Source organism: Chinchilla lanigera, unplaced genomic scaffold, assembly GCF_000276665.1.
Source record: "Chinchilla lanigera isolate Chin_1 unplaced genomic scaffold, ChiLan1.0 scaffold00099, whole genome shotgun sequence".
In the NCBI taxonomy this organism is placed as follows: Eukaryota; Metazoa; Chordata; class Mammalia; order Rodentia; family Chinchillidae; genus Chinchilla; species Chinchilla lanigera.
The window spans coordinates 6,978,893-6,996,900 of NW_004955500.1; the positions used below are offsets into that span (position 1 = coordinate 6,978,893).

At 42.8% G+C, this 18,008-nt stretch overlaps 2 protein-coding genes across 3 annotated transcripts in view; both read left to right on the plus strand.

Annotated features, from left to right (window-relative positions):
- Nucleotides 1-1,174, plus strand: LOC106146879 (putative SCAN domain-containing protein SCAND2P; the record flags this gene model as incomplete). Its single annotated transcript, XM_013505688.1, is given in 2 exon segments — nucleotides 1-233; nucleotides 1,100-1,174. Coding segments are annotated over 2 exon segments (255 nt in total), but the record flags the coding sequence as incomplete, so codon positions are not given.
- The window catches only part of Pfkm (phosphofructokinase, muscle), a 41,207-nt gene continuing 23,475 nt past the window's right edge, over nucleotides 277-18,008 (plus strand). The window contains exons 1-4 of one of the 2 annotated variants that reach the window (XM_005406631.2): nucleotides 277-382; nucleotides 1,103-1,242; nucleotides 1,404-1,494; nucleotides 2,104-2,226. In XM_005406631.2, coding sequence (XP_005406688.1) covers nucleotides 1,413-1,494; nucleotides 2,104-2,226 — 205 coding nt within the window. In that variant the 5' untranslated portion in view covers nucleotides 277-382; nucleotides 1,103-1,242; nucleotides 1,404-1,412. Of the gene's footprint in view, nucleotides 383-1,102; nucleotides 1,243-1,403; nucleotides 1,495-2,103; nucleotides 2,227-17,539; nucleotides 17,891-18,008 lie in introns of those variants that run through there. The other variant, XM_005406633.2, reaches the window with a different exon arrangement.

Sequence of the window (18,008 nt, forward strand, 5' to 3'; positions counted from 1 at the left end):
CGCGGCCCACGCTCCCGCGCGGCCCAGCCCAGGCCGGGGGGCTCAGTCCCACGCTGCCGCCCGGCCCAGGCTCCCTCCATGCTCACCCCTCCCCCAGCTTCCCGCCGCCACTCACCGAACCGGAACCGGCTGCCAGGCAGAGGTGTTTCCGGCCGGGCGGAACGCAAAACCCGGGAACCGCCGCGAACCGGAACCGCCTCACAGCACCGGAAGCGCGCTCGGCGGCTGCCGAGGTGGGGGCGGGGCGGGAGGTCAAAGAGCAGAGTTAAGGGCCCGTGGAACGCCTGCGCGACGTGGCGACGCCTCAATACCTCTGGGAGGCCTGAAGCTGTAGTCATAACTTCCCTGTTTCCTCTTCAGTGTGGGCTTTCCTGTCTTCCCCGTTAGTGTGCTCTTCGTCCTTTACTTTTCTATGTTCCCTTGGACGCTTTACCCGCTGCCTTCTGGTTCCGCCTGCGATTTTTGCTTCCGCTCGGGTTTCCATGGCAGCTTTTCGCTGCGGCCTTAGATCTTTGCGAACCTGTGATCTCCCTGACAAATGACCACCTGAGATCCAAGTCGATCTCCATCTATATCGTGGCTTATTGTGAATCACAGAACGTTAGTACCTGTAGAGGTTATTGGAAATTCGTTAGTCTTAGCAGGTTCTGGTAAATGAAGTAATTTCTCAAAGCTACAAAGTGCTTAGCAGATCTACAACTAGGGAACAGGTCTCTTAACTTGCAGTCCTATACTCTGCACCACGTCATACTTGACTGACCTTTTTAAAAGAAAAAGGCAATCTAGGGACAGTTTAGATTAGACGGTGGCAGCATATGGAAGCTTCAGAACTCTGGAGGAGTCTGAAACATAGGCAGTGTTCTCCTGTGGGGCTAACAGACCTGCTTTTCTGGGTAAAGATAGGAAAAGACTTGGAGGTTAACCTTTGACGGGTCCCTTCCACTGTTCTTGGGACCACTGCGATTAGCCTGTAATCTATGTCAGATTTTTCAAATCTGACAATCACTATGACTATTCATGTAGCTGTTTACCAAGCCCCTCAATTTAGCGGACCTCTGGTGCAAGCCCTGCCCAAAAGTCTCAGAGAAATGCTTCCCAGTAGGCACCGAAGACCCAGATGACAGCTGCAGCCTGATTACAGTCTTGAAGAAGAAAGCTTCTGGAAGCCCCAGCCTTTCCCATTCTCTCAGTAGCTAGGAAGGAGGGAGTGTCTGCTGATTTCAGAGGATCCAATATATAAAAGTAAATTATGTGTATTACCTCATATATTGGTATTTTTATTTTTATATTCTCAAATCCTAAGACCTAGTAGTATTGAGCATACATGGTCCGTGTCAGTCATTGACACCTTAAATTACTCCACAGGTCTGTTCGCTTGGATTAAGCTCTGACTTTATTTCTAGGAAATAGCCATGCATAAAGAAGAATTTCATCTGAAACTTTTCATGTGTGTGATTCAGTCTCGTCGGTTAGTCAGGACTCCTCAGAGAACAGGTACAGTTTTGTCCTGATCCTAGTAAAGTATCAGTAAATGGGTTCTCTCACAGGAAATCTCAATATAGGATGTAAACTTTCCAGTGTAATTACTGATATGTTCCCACTATGATAAAATATTTTTCACTGAATCATATCTTTTCTTTGTACAAGTATAGATGAGATGTTGACCTGGTATTTGGGAATAGGCTTTAAACAGATAAGCAAGAATTGCGAGTGAACAAGATTTGTAGCTCATGAGGTGGTCATTGATTTCTCTGTCCTTCATGAGTTCTTCCAGCTTGTCTCAGGTCATCTATGGGAATCCTACTTTCCATTGTCATTGATACCCCAGAACCTGTGAGATAAAACAAATCCTAAAAAAAATTTCCCTTGTTTTCCACCCTCACCTCAGAATATGTAGAAATGTGTTCTACCTAGCCTCTATGTCGAAGGAATAGAATCTTTTTGAAGTAAGGTAATTGTTGAAAATAGTCATCACTTCTCTTATTTATATTTATGGAAAAAGAACCCTGGACAGCTGAGAATGCTAGGGAAAGGTAAAAGTTATAAGAAACAGTGCTCCTCTGAACCTCACCTTGAGGGTGACCTGCAACCATTGCTTCTCAGCTGGGGAAGCTTCAACTTCCAGCGTGCTCGTACCAAAGCTGCGACCAAGGACAGATACTTTGAAGGATCTAGACACTGAGGATGACCCAGATACCATGGAAGGCATACCCATTTTCAAAAATGGTGAGGCATGTGGGTAAACAAGGGGGAGGGTGGAAAAGAGTATTGGAAATTGAAAGGTTTGTCCGTAATAACATTATAAATCAGACTACAAAAGTTGAAATGTGAATTAAAACACAAGGAAGAAAATGGTTTGTATGTGTATGTGCATGTGGCATATGAGCGAGAGAGAGGGAGAGCATCTGGAGAACTGAAGAAAGAGGAGCACCTCTCTGTGAAGGAGAGTTTGATTTACTCAATATTTATATTACTTATCTGTTGCTATTACAAAGTAGCTAAGGCTGAGTAATATATAAGGAGAAGAGGTTATTTATTATTTAGTTCAAAGTTTGGGAGGCCGGAAGCCCAAGACTGAGTAGCTCCATTTGTTCAGTCTCTAGCGAGGGCTGCCTTGGCCGAGTCACATCATGGCAGATATCATCGTGACAGGAGTGTGTGTGAGAGAGAAACAGGAAGCCAGAGGGTGGGGAGGGGCCAGTCTGGCTATCTTATAACAAGGGGAGCTAACGGGGGTCTCCCAGAAACGAACTCCTTCTGCAGGCAGTGCCTCCAGTGACCGTCTCACCTTTCGTTAGGCTCTACCTCTTAAAGATCATATCATCTCTCAACACTGAGGACCGTGCTTCCAACACATGAAACTTTTAGAGACATACCCAAACCACATCCAGACTGTAGCAATACTGAATCAGTTGGCTCCCATATTGCTGTCAAGTTTTACCTAGTTAGTCAGTAACCTTGACCTAGAAAAAGGTGAAACTTTAGAAGATAATTAAATTAAGGAATTATGTTATGAAATGATTCTAAGTACTATACCTTAGAAATCCATTTAATAACATATTTCTCTTGTATATTTTAAATAATGTTCAATTGATTAGTAATTTATATGAAGTTTCCAAAATACAGCTATATGTTTTTTCTCCATTTAAATACATCTGTATTGAAGTCAGTTCACTAAAAACATTGCTTGAGTTCTCACTAGGTGCCCAGAATATACTAGAAATGATAGAAAGGTTAGAAAACATACATACATTCGAAGACATATCCTTGTCATTATTCTAATAGTTACAGTTTGAAAATATCTTAGAGATTAGCCCAACTACCTTATATTTTATAATTAATTCAGGACTAACAAGGTCTTCTTCAAGAAGTTAACAATTTAATACACACCTATGAAGTATACAGCAGTATTTATTCATGCTTTTTTGAGCACTCATTATTTGGAATCATTGTGCTAGACTCAGTAGGAAATGGGAAAAAGAACTAGACACTTGCCGTGTTTCCCGTGAGCTGATAATCAAGGAGAGATAATATGAGATATTGTGTAAGTTAAGAGCTTGGTAACTGTGGCTCAGAATGTTGAATTTCAAAGGAAGATGCCGTAGAGATTTAGAGGTGGGAGGAACCAGGAAAGTGCTTAGGCAGAGCTTCACAGCTCCAGCTGGGGGCAGGCCCCATGATTCTACACAATCTCTAACTTAATACAGTTGTCTTAGTATACTCAGAATCTATTCACACTCACAAGAAAATGGCTTATGTAAAATAACACTAATTTATTCATATACCTGGGCAATAGCTATATCTGGCAGCTGTGTGTGGTATATGTCCCTTTAATCAGACTTGCTATGTCCATACATAGAAAGCAGCTAGTAACAAAATAATCCCAGCTGGTAGCTCTGTCCTGCTGTTTGTTGAATTTGTATTGATTATTTTTTATTTTGCTTCACCTTTCCTCCTTTTCCCCTTCTCATTTTGCTGTGTTTTTACCACTTGCCTCAGACCCCCTTTGCCCTGATGACCCATTTGCACCCATTCTGTAATTTGAATTCATCATTTTCCCATGGACAAAATTTTAATGTTCAGGTTCTGCCTTTAAAAAATAGTTCTTTCAATAGGTCACTCATGTATAGCTCTATTTATTTTCCTTAGAAGCCACTTTGAAGATACCAAAGTATAGTACAACAACTCTTGATAATCTCCTACCTCTTTTGTCTCTAACTCACTATTATTTGTCTATTTGTTTTCCTGAGAAACTATTTTGTAGATAACAATATGTAAAACAATAACCATTGATAATTTCCTACCATTTTGTCTGTAATTTGCTAAGTCCCCCCTATTATTATGTTATCCTTCTTTTATTCTTTAAAATAAAAAATAAATAAATAAATAAAGAATAGTTCTTCAGGTAAGAGCCACTCAACCTGTCCAGCTTTTCTATTAGAGAAAAGAAATCAAATATCCTCCCAGCCCTAGTGGGGCCTCCATTCCTCCTTCCCTACTTGGCTCCATCCTTCCTTCCCCTCTCTTTCCTTCCTTTCTCCCTGACTTCTGTCTCTGTCTCTTTCCCTCTCTTCAACTGAGAGGAAATTAATTGTGCATGTACAGTGTTGGTCATTGTACTTAGTGCTGCAAATAGTGAAGCAGATAAACTCTCCTCATGAAGCTTGTAGTATCATGGGAGTAAGACAGTGAGTACATAATCATGTACAGTTATATAATTAGAGTGATGTTAGTGCAATAAAGAAAAATATCATGCAATCAGTGTTTAAAATGGCACCTAAGATGACTTGAAAAAGAGAGAGAGAGAGAAAGAAGTGAAGAAAGAAAGAAAAAAGAAAGAAAGAAAGAAAAAGAAGTAGGAGGATAAGAAAAAAGAAACAAGTTATTTCATATATGGGTACAAATTCTCTAAGGTGAATGTAATCACTATGTGTATCTAAAATGTACCAATAAAATCTGATTGGAAAAGAAGGAAGGAAAGAAAGAAAAAGAGAGAGAGAGAGAGAAAGAAAAAAAGAAAGGAAGGAAGGAAGGAAGGAAGGAAGGAAGGAAGGAAGGAAGGAAGGAAGGAAGAAAAGAAGCTGTCAGGAAGCTCTACAGGATAAGTATGCTCCAGCCAGGCAAAGAGGGAAGAAGAGCTTTTCAGAAAAGAAGAGCAGGCCCTGAAATAGGAAGAAACTGAGCTCCTAGGAGGAGCACAGTGGGCCAGTAAGATTTGATGCTGTCGAGACCATGTGGAGGGGGAACTGTGGAGACAGTGCAAGAGCCAGCTTTCGTGGTGCCTTCTAGGTCTTGCTAACACCTTTGTGCTACGGGAAGTCTCTGAAGAGTGACAGGGTCATGTCTGTATCTTATAATGATCTTTCCTGCTGCTGGGCAGAGGATAGATTAGAGGGGGACAAGAGTGGTGAGCTGCTCCGGTCAGGTGGCTGCCACCACCTCGCTCTCTTCCTTGCCTCTAAACAGTGCAGCCGCACAGGCACCCAGGAGGAATTCATGTCACCCAAGAGCATGGGTAGCAGAGGCGAGCACAGGGCTACTAATACTCTAAGCTGCAAAATCCTGACCTCATGGCCCTTTGTTGCTTTTGTCTTCCTGAAAAGTCCACAAGGACTCCCTCCTCGCTCTAAGTGCAGCCGCATGTGGAGATGCTGAGCCCGGCCCTCAAGAAAAATAGAACACATGTTCTTTCTGGTTTCATGCTTGGCAGAGAAGCAGCTGTCGCTGTTATTTTCTCCAGCTCATTGGCCGTTAGTATAAACTGCTCTGCCTGTCCTAGGAGGCAAGCTGTGTGTATGTGCGTTTTAGCCGACAGAAGCCCGCTGGTGCTGAACGAGGGCATAGCAAGGAAGTGGGTCCCCCAAGCTTCACCCTTTACCTGTGTCCTGGCCTCAAGCCTTTGTAAGGAAAAGTGATTGGCATTCCAAGATACCCGAGATGCTGCTAAATAGACTATAATGCACAGGAGTCCCTTACAGCAAAGAATTATGTACACCAAAATGTCAGTATCGCTGAGGTTGAGAGTAAGCTGTTACTCCTCAATTATTTCCTACAGGTTTTATAATTCCTGTGAGCACTCACCTTAGGAGAAAATGTTTGCAATATAGTTCTTTCAGAAAACATGTCAGAAGTTACGTTGCTGATAGTCCCTATTAGAAGCGACTTCAGCCGCAGTTCTCCTGCTTGTGTACATGGGATCCTCACTGAGAGAGAAACTCCAGTAGAATTTTCCAGTGACTATGGGGTTGTATTTATCAGTCTCTCGTCATGAAATGAAGTCCCAGCTCATTAATTTTTAGTCTTTATTTTCAAGATTATGCTTCTATAAATAATCCTTGTGCGTCATCAGACAGGTTTTGTACATTATTTTTACTATAGCTTCATTCTGATATTTCCTTCTGGATAACTTACTTGACTGAAGGCATATTTAGAATTGTGTTATATGCTGGATAGTATGGTATTTCTTAGTATCTGTTTGTTACTAGCCACTAATCGAATGCATTATGCTCAGAATGTGTTGTCTTCTTTTGTATGGATTTTTTGTATATTTGTGATCTGCTGTCCAGCCAAGTACGGCATACACTTCTAGTTGCCTACCCAGTATCTATTCTCGTCTTTTCCCATATCAAAAGAATCCAGTTTCTGTCAGACTACTGAGATGTGCTATTTTTTAATGACTTCTTACATGTTTTATTGAAACTAATACAGTCCATGTCCCATAACCCTGGCCACTGACAAATAACCAGATGTCCTTGTATAGGTTTCTTAGAAAACCCTCTTGACTCTGTTGAAATGGAGTGCTCTTTACTTAGATTCTTCTCTCTATATTTTATTGGTTGCCCTTCCCGCTGCTTCTCACCTTGTAAGAAGAGATCCACTGCCTAGTAAGTATTAAAAGATCCATCTTGTGACCATGAGTGTGAAGCTGTAGTCTAAGGAAGATACCACAGAAAAGTCATAATGATCCTGGCCTCCCCTGTGGCTTTTCTGGATGTCTGCAACTAGTCCTGGATTTTTACTTCCAGATTGTACATCAGTAAGAAATAAAACCGATTATTGGGGGGTTTTGTTTGTTCATTATTTTGTTTTTTTGAGACAAGGTCTCGCTATTGTAGGCCAGGCTGGCCTTGAACTCACTATGTAGCCCAGGTTGGCCTCAAACTTGTGGCAGTCCTCCTGCCCTTAGCCTCCTGAGTGCCGGGATTACAGGTGTGTGCCCAGCCTACTGACAATTGGGTTTAATTGTGAAAACCAAAACAAACAAAAAGCCAAAATATATAAAATAGAAGATAAAAACAAAATAGCTGAGAGTGTGCGACAACTACTTCTAGGACAAAAGCTCAGAAGCAGGAAGTACCTTTGTAGGCCAGGCCCTAGTTCAGCAGATCCAGCTGCCCACTACATGTAAAGCCTCCTCTATACATAAAGATTTCATTAATGGGCAGCCTGCCTGCACAGCCAGTGACTCATGTGCTGCTTCTTATTGAGCTGTAAATGACAGAGCATTCCAGAGGAGTAATGCTACACCACAGCTCCTTTCTGGAAGGTACTTACTGGTATCCTGTTTTTCCCTTCACCTAGGCCATCTGTCACCAGCATCACCCACTCCCCTGCTGGCCTTCTGATCTTTTGACAGGTGCACTCATACCCAGGTGGTTTATGCAGACCAGGATATCCAAGGTTACCCTAACACTATGAGTGCAACAGATATGTGGAACTTACGATTGCTATGGCTCAGATTCCTTCAAACAGCTACACTTGCTTTCTACATCAAGAACCAGACTTTCCACATACGTGCTGTGTTATAGAACTCGAAAAATCTGGACTCTTGCTAAGAAAAATCAGTGGAGTTCTGCCTCTGTGAGGATTGCCTTAATCTCAGTATAACCACCATTTAACGTTGATCTCTTCATCCCAGACTTCCAGGATGAGTTCCACAAATCTTGACTCTTCATAGGACTAAAACTCTTAGGGCTTTTAAAATAGCAGCTGTGTTGGGAAGTTCATTGAGAGGCAAACATAGCCTTACAGATGTTCTGCCAGGCACATATATCCATTGATCAATACAGATTATTATATATCTTATATATGCATAATGACGTTTTGGTCAATGACAGACTGCATATATCACCGTGGTCTATTCTTATCACATAATATTTTTACTGTATCTTTTCTATATATTTAGATCCTAAATATAATATATAAATATATTTGGATCTATTTAGGTCCACAAATGCTTAACCATTGTATTACAGTTGCTTATAGTATTTAGCACAGTAATATGCTATCGTGGTTTGTATAAAGTTTAGGAACAGTAGGCTATACCGCATGGCCTTGGTGTGTAGTACACTATGCCACCTAGGTTTGTGTGAGTACATGCTATTATGTTCACACAATGACAAAATCTCCTAACAGTGCATTTCTCAGAACATATCCTTGTTATTTAGTGACACATAATTATATATCCTCCTGGATCACCCTACTCTGGGTAGTCCCAAATCACACCACCTCTCTGTCACCCAAGAAAACATGCTTAAGAGCCTAGAGGTGTATTTCTCGGCCACATACTTACTAAATGGCTTAGATTTCTGCACTATTCTTAATGAGATATTACTATACCTGAAGTGGAAGACTTCTGGTATTGCCGTATACAATTGATCATTTGTCTTCTCTACCTGACATTCCCAAAAGCTTACTTCCTCAAGGAAAGAAAACTGTATCTGGTCCAAGATAGAGGTGGTATGTCTCAGCTGATGAATTTGCCTACCTGTGCTTCATTAAGAGTTGAAAATGGTACCTTGCTCTGACCCTAAGAGTTATCTTGTTGCCTCTTCCTCAAACTGTCTTTTCCAAGTTAATCCAAGTTGTCATAAATGATCCCATAGGAGCTATCTGGTCTTTGAGGCATCCAGATTCATTCTTTAAGTGATGGTGTTCTTGGACTGCCGTATTTTAGAACAGTGGTTTTTAAATTTTAACTTGTCAGAATCACCTAGGGCAGTGGGGGCAAAGCTATGGCACACGTGCTGCAGCAGGGTGTTAGCTGTCATTGAAAGCTCCAAGAGGTCCATCATCCCTGAAGCATTTGTTCAAACGTATTGCTAGCTGGGCACAGCAGTGCACACCTGTCTGGAATCCCAGTGCTCTGAGAGGCTGAGGGAAGGGGATCATAAATTCAGGCTCAGCCTGGGCAACCTAATGGCTTAGCCAGACTCTGTCTCTAAATTTATATATATAGAATTATATATATATAGTTTATATATATATAACATATATGTATATATATGTATATATATGTTATAGGTGAGGATATAGCTCTGTTTGAAGACCCTGGGTTCAATTCCAGTAGCAAAAACAACAAAAACATAGCTGTGCCCCACAATCTCTGATTCAGTAAATCTCAGGTAGGGTCCACGAATTTACATGTAAAATCAACTTCCAGATCATGCCAGTTCTCCTGTACTGAACTGCAGATCATTACTTAAACCGACCGGGATGTGCAGAGAAATTTAGCCTGCCTCTGGCTAGCGAGGTGAAGTACCCAGACAGGTCCCCTGACAGAACCTTTCATTTAAGGGACTGGTGGAAGCTGCTCTGTCTCCAGGGATCACCTTCTCCCACCTAAAGCTAACGCTGAACCCCCACCCCCACCCCCCACAGTGTATATAGCAGTTTTATGCCTGTGGCCAGCATCTGCCATCTGGATCTCAGGCTAGTGGGGCAAAACAGGTGATACATAGCCTAGCAGGGAATGACTATATGAGCTGCAGAGGGTGTACTGAAGTGGAAGAGCTGGATGGATATTTGTTTCAACACAGAAAACCTACGCCTAATTGCTTGAGTGTTTTACACCTTAACCCATGAAATTATTATAGCCCATTTATAATTCTAATTCTAATCCAGAGGAAATCTTGGTGTTCCTTTGATATGAGAACCCTAACTTGTTACTACCTCAGATTCTTCCTGTTTTCCCTGAAAGCTTCTAAATATCGTATCTTTAGATTTTTCTAGCCCACTCAAGTTAAGATAACACCCTTGTTCCTGTACTTGTTTACCTGTTCTTTATAGCACTTGTCACTACTTTATGTGCTTTGTTTGCTAACACCTAAGTTTAGGGGTTTTTTTTGTTTTTTGTTTTTCTTGCAGTACCAGGAATCGAACTCAAGACCTTGTGCTTGCCAGGCAGGCACTGTGCTGCTGAGCTAAATCCCTAGCCCCTTAATAGAGTCTTATTTTTTTTTTTTGGTACTGAGAATCAAACTCAGGACCTCACGCTTGCCAGGCAGGTGCTTGTGCCGCTGAGCTATATCCCCAGCCCTGCTAGCACCTAAGTTCCATGAGGACAGACAGAGCTTTTTTGTTTTTCCATTTTGGGTCCCCTTGAGCCTATTAGTTCCTAATCTATAAAAGGTGTTCGGTGTTTGTTGCAGGGAAACCTGAAACCTGTAATACGTTGCTTTCTCTTGGGCCACACCTGAGTAACCGTCATACCTACCTCTCATTCTGAAATACCCTGGCACACCATTACTACCATTATCATCAGGTTCTGTCTTTTCATGACAGTGGGTTTCCTACAGATCTTTACGCATTCCAAGTCATGGCGGTAGTATATGGATTCATGGACGTGACACAGAACATTTCTTTATTGCCCCTCTCTACATCAGGCTCTGGAATTCACTGTAAAAAAAAAAAAAGAAAAAAAAAAAGACCTCTTATATACTCGAACCATTTAACAGCCTGGTAGTGATATCTAATTTTATCCTGGCGTGGAGGACGTTGTCCAAAGCCCTCACATCTTCCTTTTCCTGTCTAGGACATACGGAGCTAGTAGGCAGAGCACAGGAGTCAGGGAGGTTAGAGCAGGAGTCACAGACCAGTTCTGGTCCCTGGCCTGATAGGAGCCGGACTGCACAGCGGGAGGTGAGCAATGAGGGAGCGAACAAAGCTTAGCCTGTACTTACAGCCGTTCCCCGGAGCCCGGATTACCGCGTGAGCTCCAGGCCATGTCAGAACAGTGATGGCGTTAGCTTCTCACAGGGGAGAGCCCCACTGTAACTGCATGTGCAGGGGGCGCAGGTTGTGCGCTCCTTAGGAGAACCTAGTGCTTGGTGATGCGAAGTGGAGCTGAGGCAGTGATGCTAACGTGGGAGCGACTGCAAATATAGCTTAACGGTGGCAGAGAGGTTTGACTGCATGGAGAGCATAAGTAATCCGTTGCCTGCCGACTCACATCAAAACCCTCTCAGTGAGTGGCCAGTGACAATTGAGCTGCATCTGGTGGTAGGCTGTGTAGTTAGTGTACTTTATATACAGAGCTATCTGGTGGCAGGACTTAAGGTAGAATCTGGTACTTACTTTAGGCCACTCATGGCCCCCCCACTATTTTATTTACTGCTCCCATCCATGCCTCTTTCCCGCACTGCACGCTTGTCTCAATCCCAGTTTCAGTAAGCCACAAGGTGACCCTCCCCAAACAAACATCACTGGAGACCTTCTGTGAAAAGCGGGAAAGACCCTTCTGTAGTCCACAGAAGACTGTATGACTGCCGAAAGAGAAAGCTGCATTCAAGGAAAATACCACAGGCCGTGAAATTACGGGCCCGTTGCAATATTTGCCAAGCCCGCCTTTTATAGTAGGTAGGACACCCGACAAAGCCATGAAACTTTCAAAACTGCTTCACACGTGGCAAATAAGCACTCGGTATCACGAAACGAGACTTTGGAGTATTCCAAAGGAGAAAAGTGAGCGTGAAGAACAAAACGAGTATTGAAGACCACTGCTTCATCAACGGTATCTGCACTGAGAACATCATGCTTGGTGGCTAAAGGCGTTGTTAAACGAAGAAGCCCTTTCCTGTTGATGAAGAGATGACCTGCATGCTGCTCAGGACATTGGGCAGGAACTTTTAGGGGGGCTGCAGTTCAAAAGTTGGCGCGTTTTCCTCTATCTGCCAGCTCCAAAACTAAATGCGTTGATGAAACAGCCAAAGATACTGAGGCACAATTGGCCGAAAGATCAGTGTGTAACAGTGATACACAGTCCAGGCTGATGAATCTATCAGAGTTGATAACAAGGCAGCAGTGCTCATTTTTGTATGAGGTCTTTCTCAGGATGATGTGTGGGAGGATAGGTTACATGCACTTCTGTTGTCAGCCAACACCACAGCTGCAGAACTAGCCAAGTCTTTGAATGATCACACGTTAGGGAAACTGAACTGGTCATCTTGTGTCAACATCGGCGTAGTTGGAGAAACTGCCCTAGCTGGATGGCTTTCTGGCTTCACTACTCAAGTCAAAGAGGTTGCTTCTAAATGTGTCATGCACAGGGGCTGGGGATTTAGCTCAGCGGCAAAGCGCCTGCCTGGCAAGTGCAAGGTCGTGAGTTCAGTTCCCGATACCAGAGAAAAACAAAAAAACAAAAAAACAAAAAAACAAAAAAAAAAAAGTGTCATGCACAGAAAAATGCTGGTGAGCATTTTAACAATGTTTTACAGGATGTGATTGAAATTATCAACCACATGAAAGTACAGGCCCTTAATGCATGTCTTTGTGCTGCTTTGTGAGGAGTTGGACATGGAGCACACATGTCTTCTCTTATACATAGACGTGAAATGGGTTTCTAAAGGTCAATCACTGGCCGGTGTTTTTGAGTTATGAGAGCTGCTCCAAAGACTTTTAGAAAAACAGTCCCCACTGGCAGCACATTCAGCGGCCCAGAATGGGCCACAAACTCACTTACTCGTGTGACATTTTCAACCTGCTCAACAAGCTCAATTTGTTACTTCAGGGGAGGATGACGCCTGTGTTCAGGTTGGCGGATAAAGTGGCTACATTCAAACTTGAACTGGAATTATGGGAGGGGTGATGGTGAGTAAACTTTAGCATTTTTTGAAATGTTTCAAACTTTAGGAGAAATTTTGAAACACCCAGAGCTTTCTTTGTCCCAGATGGTACATGATCACCAGTTTCGGCTTTCAAAAGTGTTTTGGCATTACTTCCCAACCACAAAAGATCCCCAGACTGGGAAGAATCGGACCCAGGGCCCTGGGTCAGATGAACAGACCTTGTCCATGCTAGAAGAGGAACAGCTGTTTGAGATCACAAGTGACAGGGGCCTTAAAGATATGTTTAGGATGACTTCATGTCTCCATGCTTTCTGGATTATAATCAAAGTGGAATATTCTGAGATTTCCACAAAAGCACTGAAAAGCTGCCTTCCATCTCTAACATCTGTGTGTACGAAGCAGGATTTTCTGCAATGACAGCAAACAAGATGAGGTCGCTGTGGGCGTCACTGTCTCCCATCACTCCCAGAAGGTACCATCTAGTTGCAGGAAAATAATCTCAGGACCTCACTGATTCTCTGTTAGGTGAATGGCATAATAATTGCATTTCATATATAACGATGTAATAGTGATAGAAATAAAGTGCACAATAAATGTGATGTGCTTGAGCCATCCCAAAACCTCCTTCCCCTTAGTCTGTGAAAAAATTATTGTCTATAAAACTGGTTCCTGGTGCCAGAAATGTTGAGGACCTCTAGTTCGGAGCATCTCAGCTTCTCCATTCAAGGGCTCTATTTATCTAGCTGCTTGGGAGTTCTCCTTAAATATACTTCTGTCCCACAAAGTGTCTTCTTTCATAATAATTAAAACGTTTTCCCTCTTACTTACCTGACCTCACACCCTAATAGCTGGCAGAAACCTGGCGAGCTCTGGGAAGCCTAACAGGACCCTCTACATATTTTCCTGTACACTGCAGATCCACGTAAAGAATATGCCTTTCACTGCTGTGTAGTGGGGTATGACACAACACGAGATAGAATTTGGCTGTCTTGGACACACTAGCTTTGCTTGGCACCCTAAAAATAAGAAGACTGGGCAGTGAAAGATAGAGGGAATGATAGACTTTTACTTCATGATCTCCTGGCTCCATTTGACCCCTTTACACACACACACGTGCGCACACACACACACACATACACACACACACTCCCTACCAGGTCCAGCTACCCTAAACCCTGAATTCTGTTAACTTCAACAATTGAACACGGGGTGTATTTTGGACCAAGTCCTAGCTTTCTAGCAGCCCCGTGGTGAAGCCCTATGTATGAGTCATAGCACAGACACACAACCTCCTGATTCTTCTCCACTGCAAACCCAACACCTTTCAGTTTTCCCATCTGGAGAAAGGACCTAGCACATCCTTTTCTGGCTCTGTTAAATCATTCCAGCAATGAAAATAATCTTAGGATGAGATTACTCCGGCTATTAGCCTGCCCTGGTTACCTCAAGAATATATCGCATCGCCTTTTGTTTGCCTAAGTAACGTGCCGCTTTCTTCTTACGGTGCATGAGCCTCTAAGCCTTCGTGATGCCTGACGCAGCATCCCAGGTTTTACGGCAGTGCTTAGACCCCGTTCTCAGCATACTCTTCCTTATTCACCACTCTGTGTTCAGTTGTAGTCATATACATCAAATGTGACTCAAATACAGATCTTAGACGTTCTCTCTGTCATTGATCCACCATTAAATTCTTTTGATTCATAGCATCAATCAATCATAAGTAGCTAAAATACCTCTTTGAAGTTGTGAAGATCCCTATAAAACTATATTTGAAATTTGAAAGTTGTTTGATGGACAGATAATTAGGAAAAATGAAAATGCATGGTCTTGGAGTTTAGTATTAAAAGGAGAAAAATCTATTTTTAGTGGGCTATTCTTTCACTGTATTGTGCATATTTCTAACACTGTTGTTATGGTTTATGTTTATGTCTCCGGTTTTCCAGAGGTGGCTGGATCTAAAGTGTGTGACACTGAAATTAATTCATGGTCCAATGCTAGGCTCAAGGGCACTAGGATTAGGGTGTGAGTGGTACTCACCAAAGTAGTCTGGGTAAGATAAAAGGGCAGAAAGAAGCTGTTAAGGTCCCTTGTTGCTTTTGCTACCTTGTGGACGCCATGAACTGTTGTCCTCTCATGGCAGTGGTGCCCCTCTGCCATGTGCCACCCTGCCTTGGTCCAGCCAACTATGAACTGAAACCTCTACCAACTGTGCGCTAAATAAACCTTTCCCCCTCAGCTTTGGGTGTTGGGTATTTTGTCTCAGCAACAAGAGAAAAGTAAGACAACTGGAATATCTGTATACACTGATATGTTTTCCTTAAGCAGTATTGAATAAATACCACCAGATTTTACTACTCAGATATTTTGGTTTTTTCTTTTTATTTCATTTACCCTCAAATAATATGTTTATGACGTTGGACTTTGATACATTATGGATGTTAGTAGGGTGATTGATTTCTTCAGTTATAGTCCAGTGAATTGTAAACTTCCTAGAAACAGTTCTTATGATCCATCTAGATCATGAACTCCATGACAGCTTATTATAGCTCAGTATCTGGCACAGTGGCTGGCATATAGCCTCAATAAAAACATGTTGAATGTATAAATGAATTAATAATAAACACAAGTTTTTTAGGATTCTTATCAAGAAGACTTTTACAGTCACTTCTTAATATGAAATGTTTCTTCTGTCAACTACTCTATTTTATATTGCTTTTTCAAAAACTAATTTAACTCTCGTAACGTAAAATCCTAAAGTTTGGAGATTCCACTGAGATGACCATAGGCAAGGCCTGAGTACTGCTGAAAAGTTACCCTTTTCTAGGTTCCCACCCCAGCTAACACTTTAAAAAGTAATAGTCAATGGATATGAAAAGGTATCTTTTTAACATTTTAAAAGCAAGTACATGTTAGCAATATGTAATGAATACATTCATGTGAGGAGTTGGTGCAGATACATATCCATCTTAATCCTTTTTACTGCCATTCTTCAAATGAAGCAAAGTGTTTTTGATTTGTCCTTCTCTAATGTAAAATGGTGCTGAACATTTTTTCATGTGCTTATTAGCCATTGTATACCTTCTTTAGAAAAATATCTGTTCAGCCTGGCGTGGTGGTGCACGCCTATAATCCCAGCACTTAGGAGGCTAAGGCAAGAGGATCTTTGCAGGTTCAAGACCAACCTGGGCTACAAAGTGAGCTCAAGTCCAGTGTGAACTGCATAGCAAGACCCTGTCTCAAAAAGGCAAAAAAAAAAAAAAAAAAAACTGTTCAAATTTTTCATTTTAAAATTTTTTTAATACCACAATTTTATTTGCTATTTTACTGAACATAATATATCTCTTTTAAACTTAATTCGCTTTATATTTGGGAGCAGTTTTAGGCTTATAGAAAATTATCCTATGGAACAGAGTTTCCATATACCGGCCCCTCCCTGTTCAGTTTCCTCTATTGTATGATAAATTTGTGATGAACCAATATTGACAGTTTGTTAAGTAGGTCCATATTTAATTTTAGATTTCATTCTGTGTTTTGTGGTTCTAAGGGTTTTGACAAATGCATTTGTCCACTGTTATAGCATCATCCAAAAGAGGTTTTTTTTTTTTTCTTTTTGAGTCAAAAGGGTCTCTCTGTGCAGTTCAGGCTGGCCTTGAGCTCACTTTGTAGCCCAGGCTGGTCTCCAACTTGCAACGATCCTCCTGCCTCAGCCTCCCGAGTGCTGGGATTACAGGCATGCACCACCATCCCCACTTCCACGAGTTTTAACACCCCCCAAATCTCCTATGCTCCACCTATTCTGCCCTTCTTTTCTATCTCAAGCCCCAGGGAACCACTGATCTGTTCACTGTCTCTTCAGTTGTCTTCCCAGAATGTCAGACCGCTGGAGTTACACAGTGAGAACCCTTTTCAGGCTGCCTTGCTTCACTAAATAACACCCATGTTAGGTTCCTCCCTGTCTCTTCACGGCTTTGTAAGTCACTTTATTGTTGACTAATACTTAATCGTACAGATGTACCATAGTTTCTTCATTCATCTTTGAGGGACATCTTGGTTGCTTCCAGTTTTGGCAATTATGAATATACAATCATTCATGTGCAGGTTTTTCTGTAGACATCATCTTCAACTAATTTGGGTAAAGGAGAACACGCTTGCTGGAGCCTGAGGTAAGACTGTGTTTAGCTTTGTGAGAACAGTCAAACTGTCTTGTGCAGGGCTGTATCTTTGTGCGTTCTGCCAACAGGGACGGTCTCTGTTGCACTGCATTTTTATTAACATTTGGTACCGAAAGATTTTCATTTTAGCTCTTCCAGAAAGCTGCGTAATAGCATCTCACTTTTGCAGCTCTTTGACGACATATGATGTTACATATCTTTTCATTGGCTTATTTGCTGCCTGTGTATCTATCTCCTTTGGTCAGAAGATCTGTTCAGCTCCTTTTCCCATTTTACAATTGGGTTACTGTCTTTTCACTGAATTGCAAAAGTTCTGTATAGACTCTGGATACAGCCCCTTGCTAGATACATGATTTGCAAAAACTTCCTTCCACTCTGTGGGTTGTCTTCACTTTCTTCATGCTATCATTTGCAACGCAAAGGTTTTTAATTTTGTGCAGTCCAAAGGTGTTATCGCCTCCTGGCTGGTATTTGAATTGCTGGCAGCTAGGGTGTGCAGCGGCAGAACCAAAAGTAAGCAGGAGGAAGGGCCGTAGAACGAGCAAGACCGGAGGTGACTGAGAGGCAGACGCCTAGGCATGGCGCGGAGCAAGGGAAGGAGAGAATCGAACCTGTGTCCGCACGGCGCGCTGACCGATCGCGCCCTGGAGCTCGGAGAGTGAAGCCCGAGTGAGGGGTTCACGTCTTGCCCTGGAAGCATCTGCCCATTTCCCCAGCGTGGACTGCGTTTGCCGTGCAGTGCACACGCAGGCCCGCTGTTCGCAGAACCCCGCAGCCCTCCGACCGCAGCTCGAGACGCGCTGCCCCCGCAGCGCGCCTGCCTCTCTCTCGGCCCTGCTCGAGCCCGGCTTTTCCGTGCTCTCTCTGGGAAAGGTAACACAGATGCGGAGGGAGTCTCCGCGGCGCGGAGGTCTCCGAGGCAGGGAGCCCGTCTCGTTCACCTTCGCGGCGCTCGGCCCCCACGCGAAGCCTGGCGCACCGGCTCCGGATG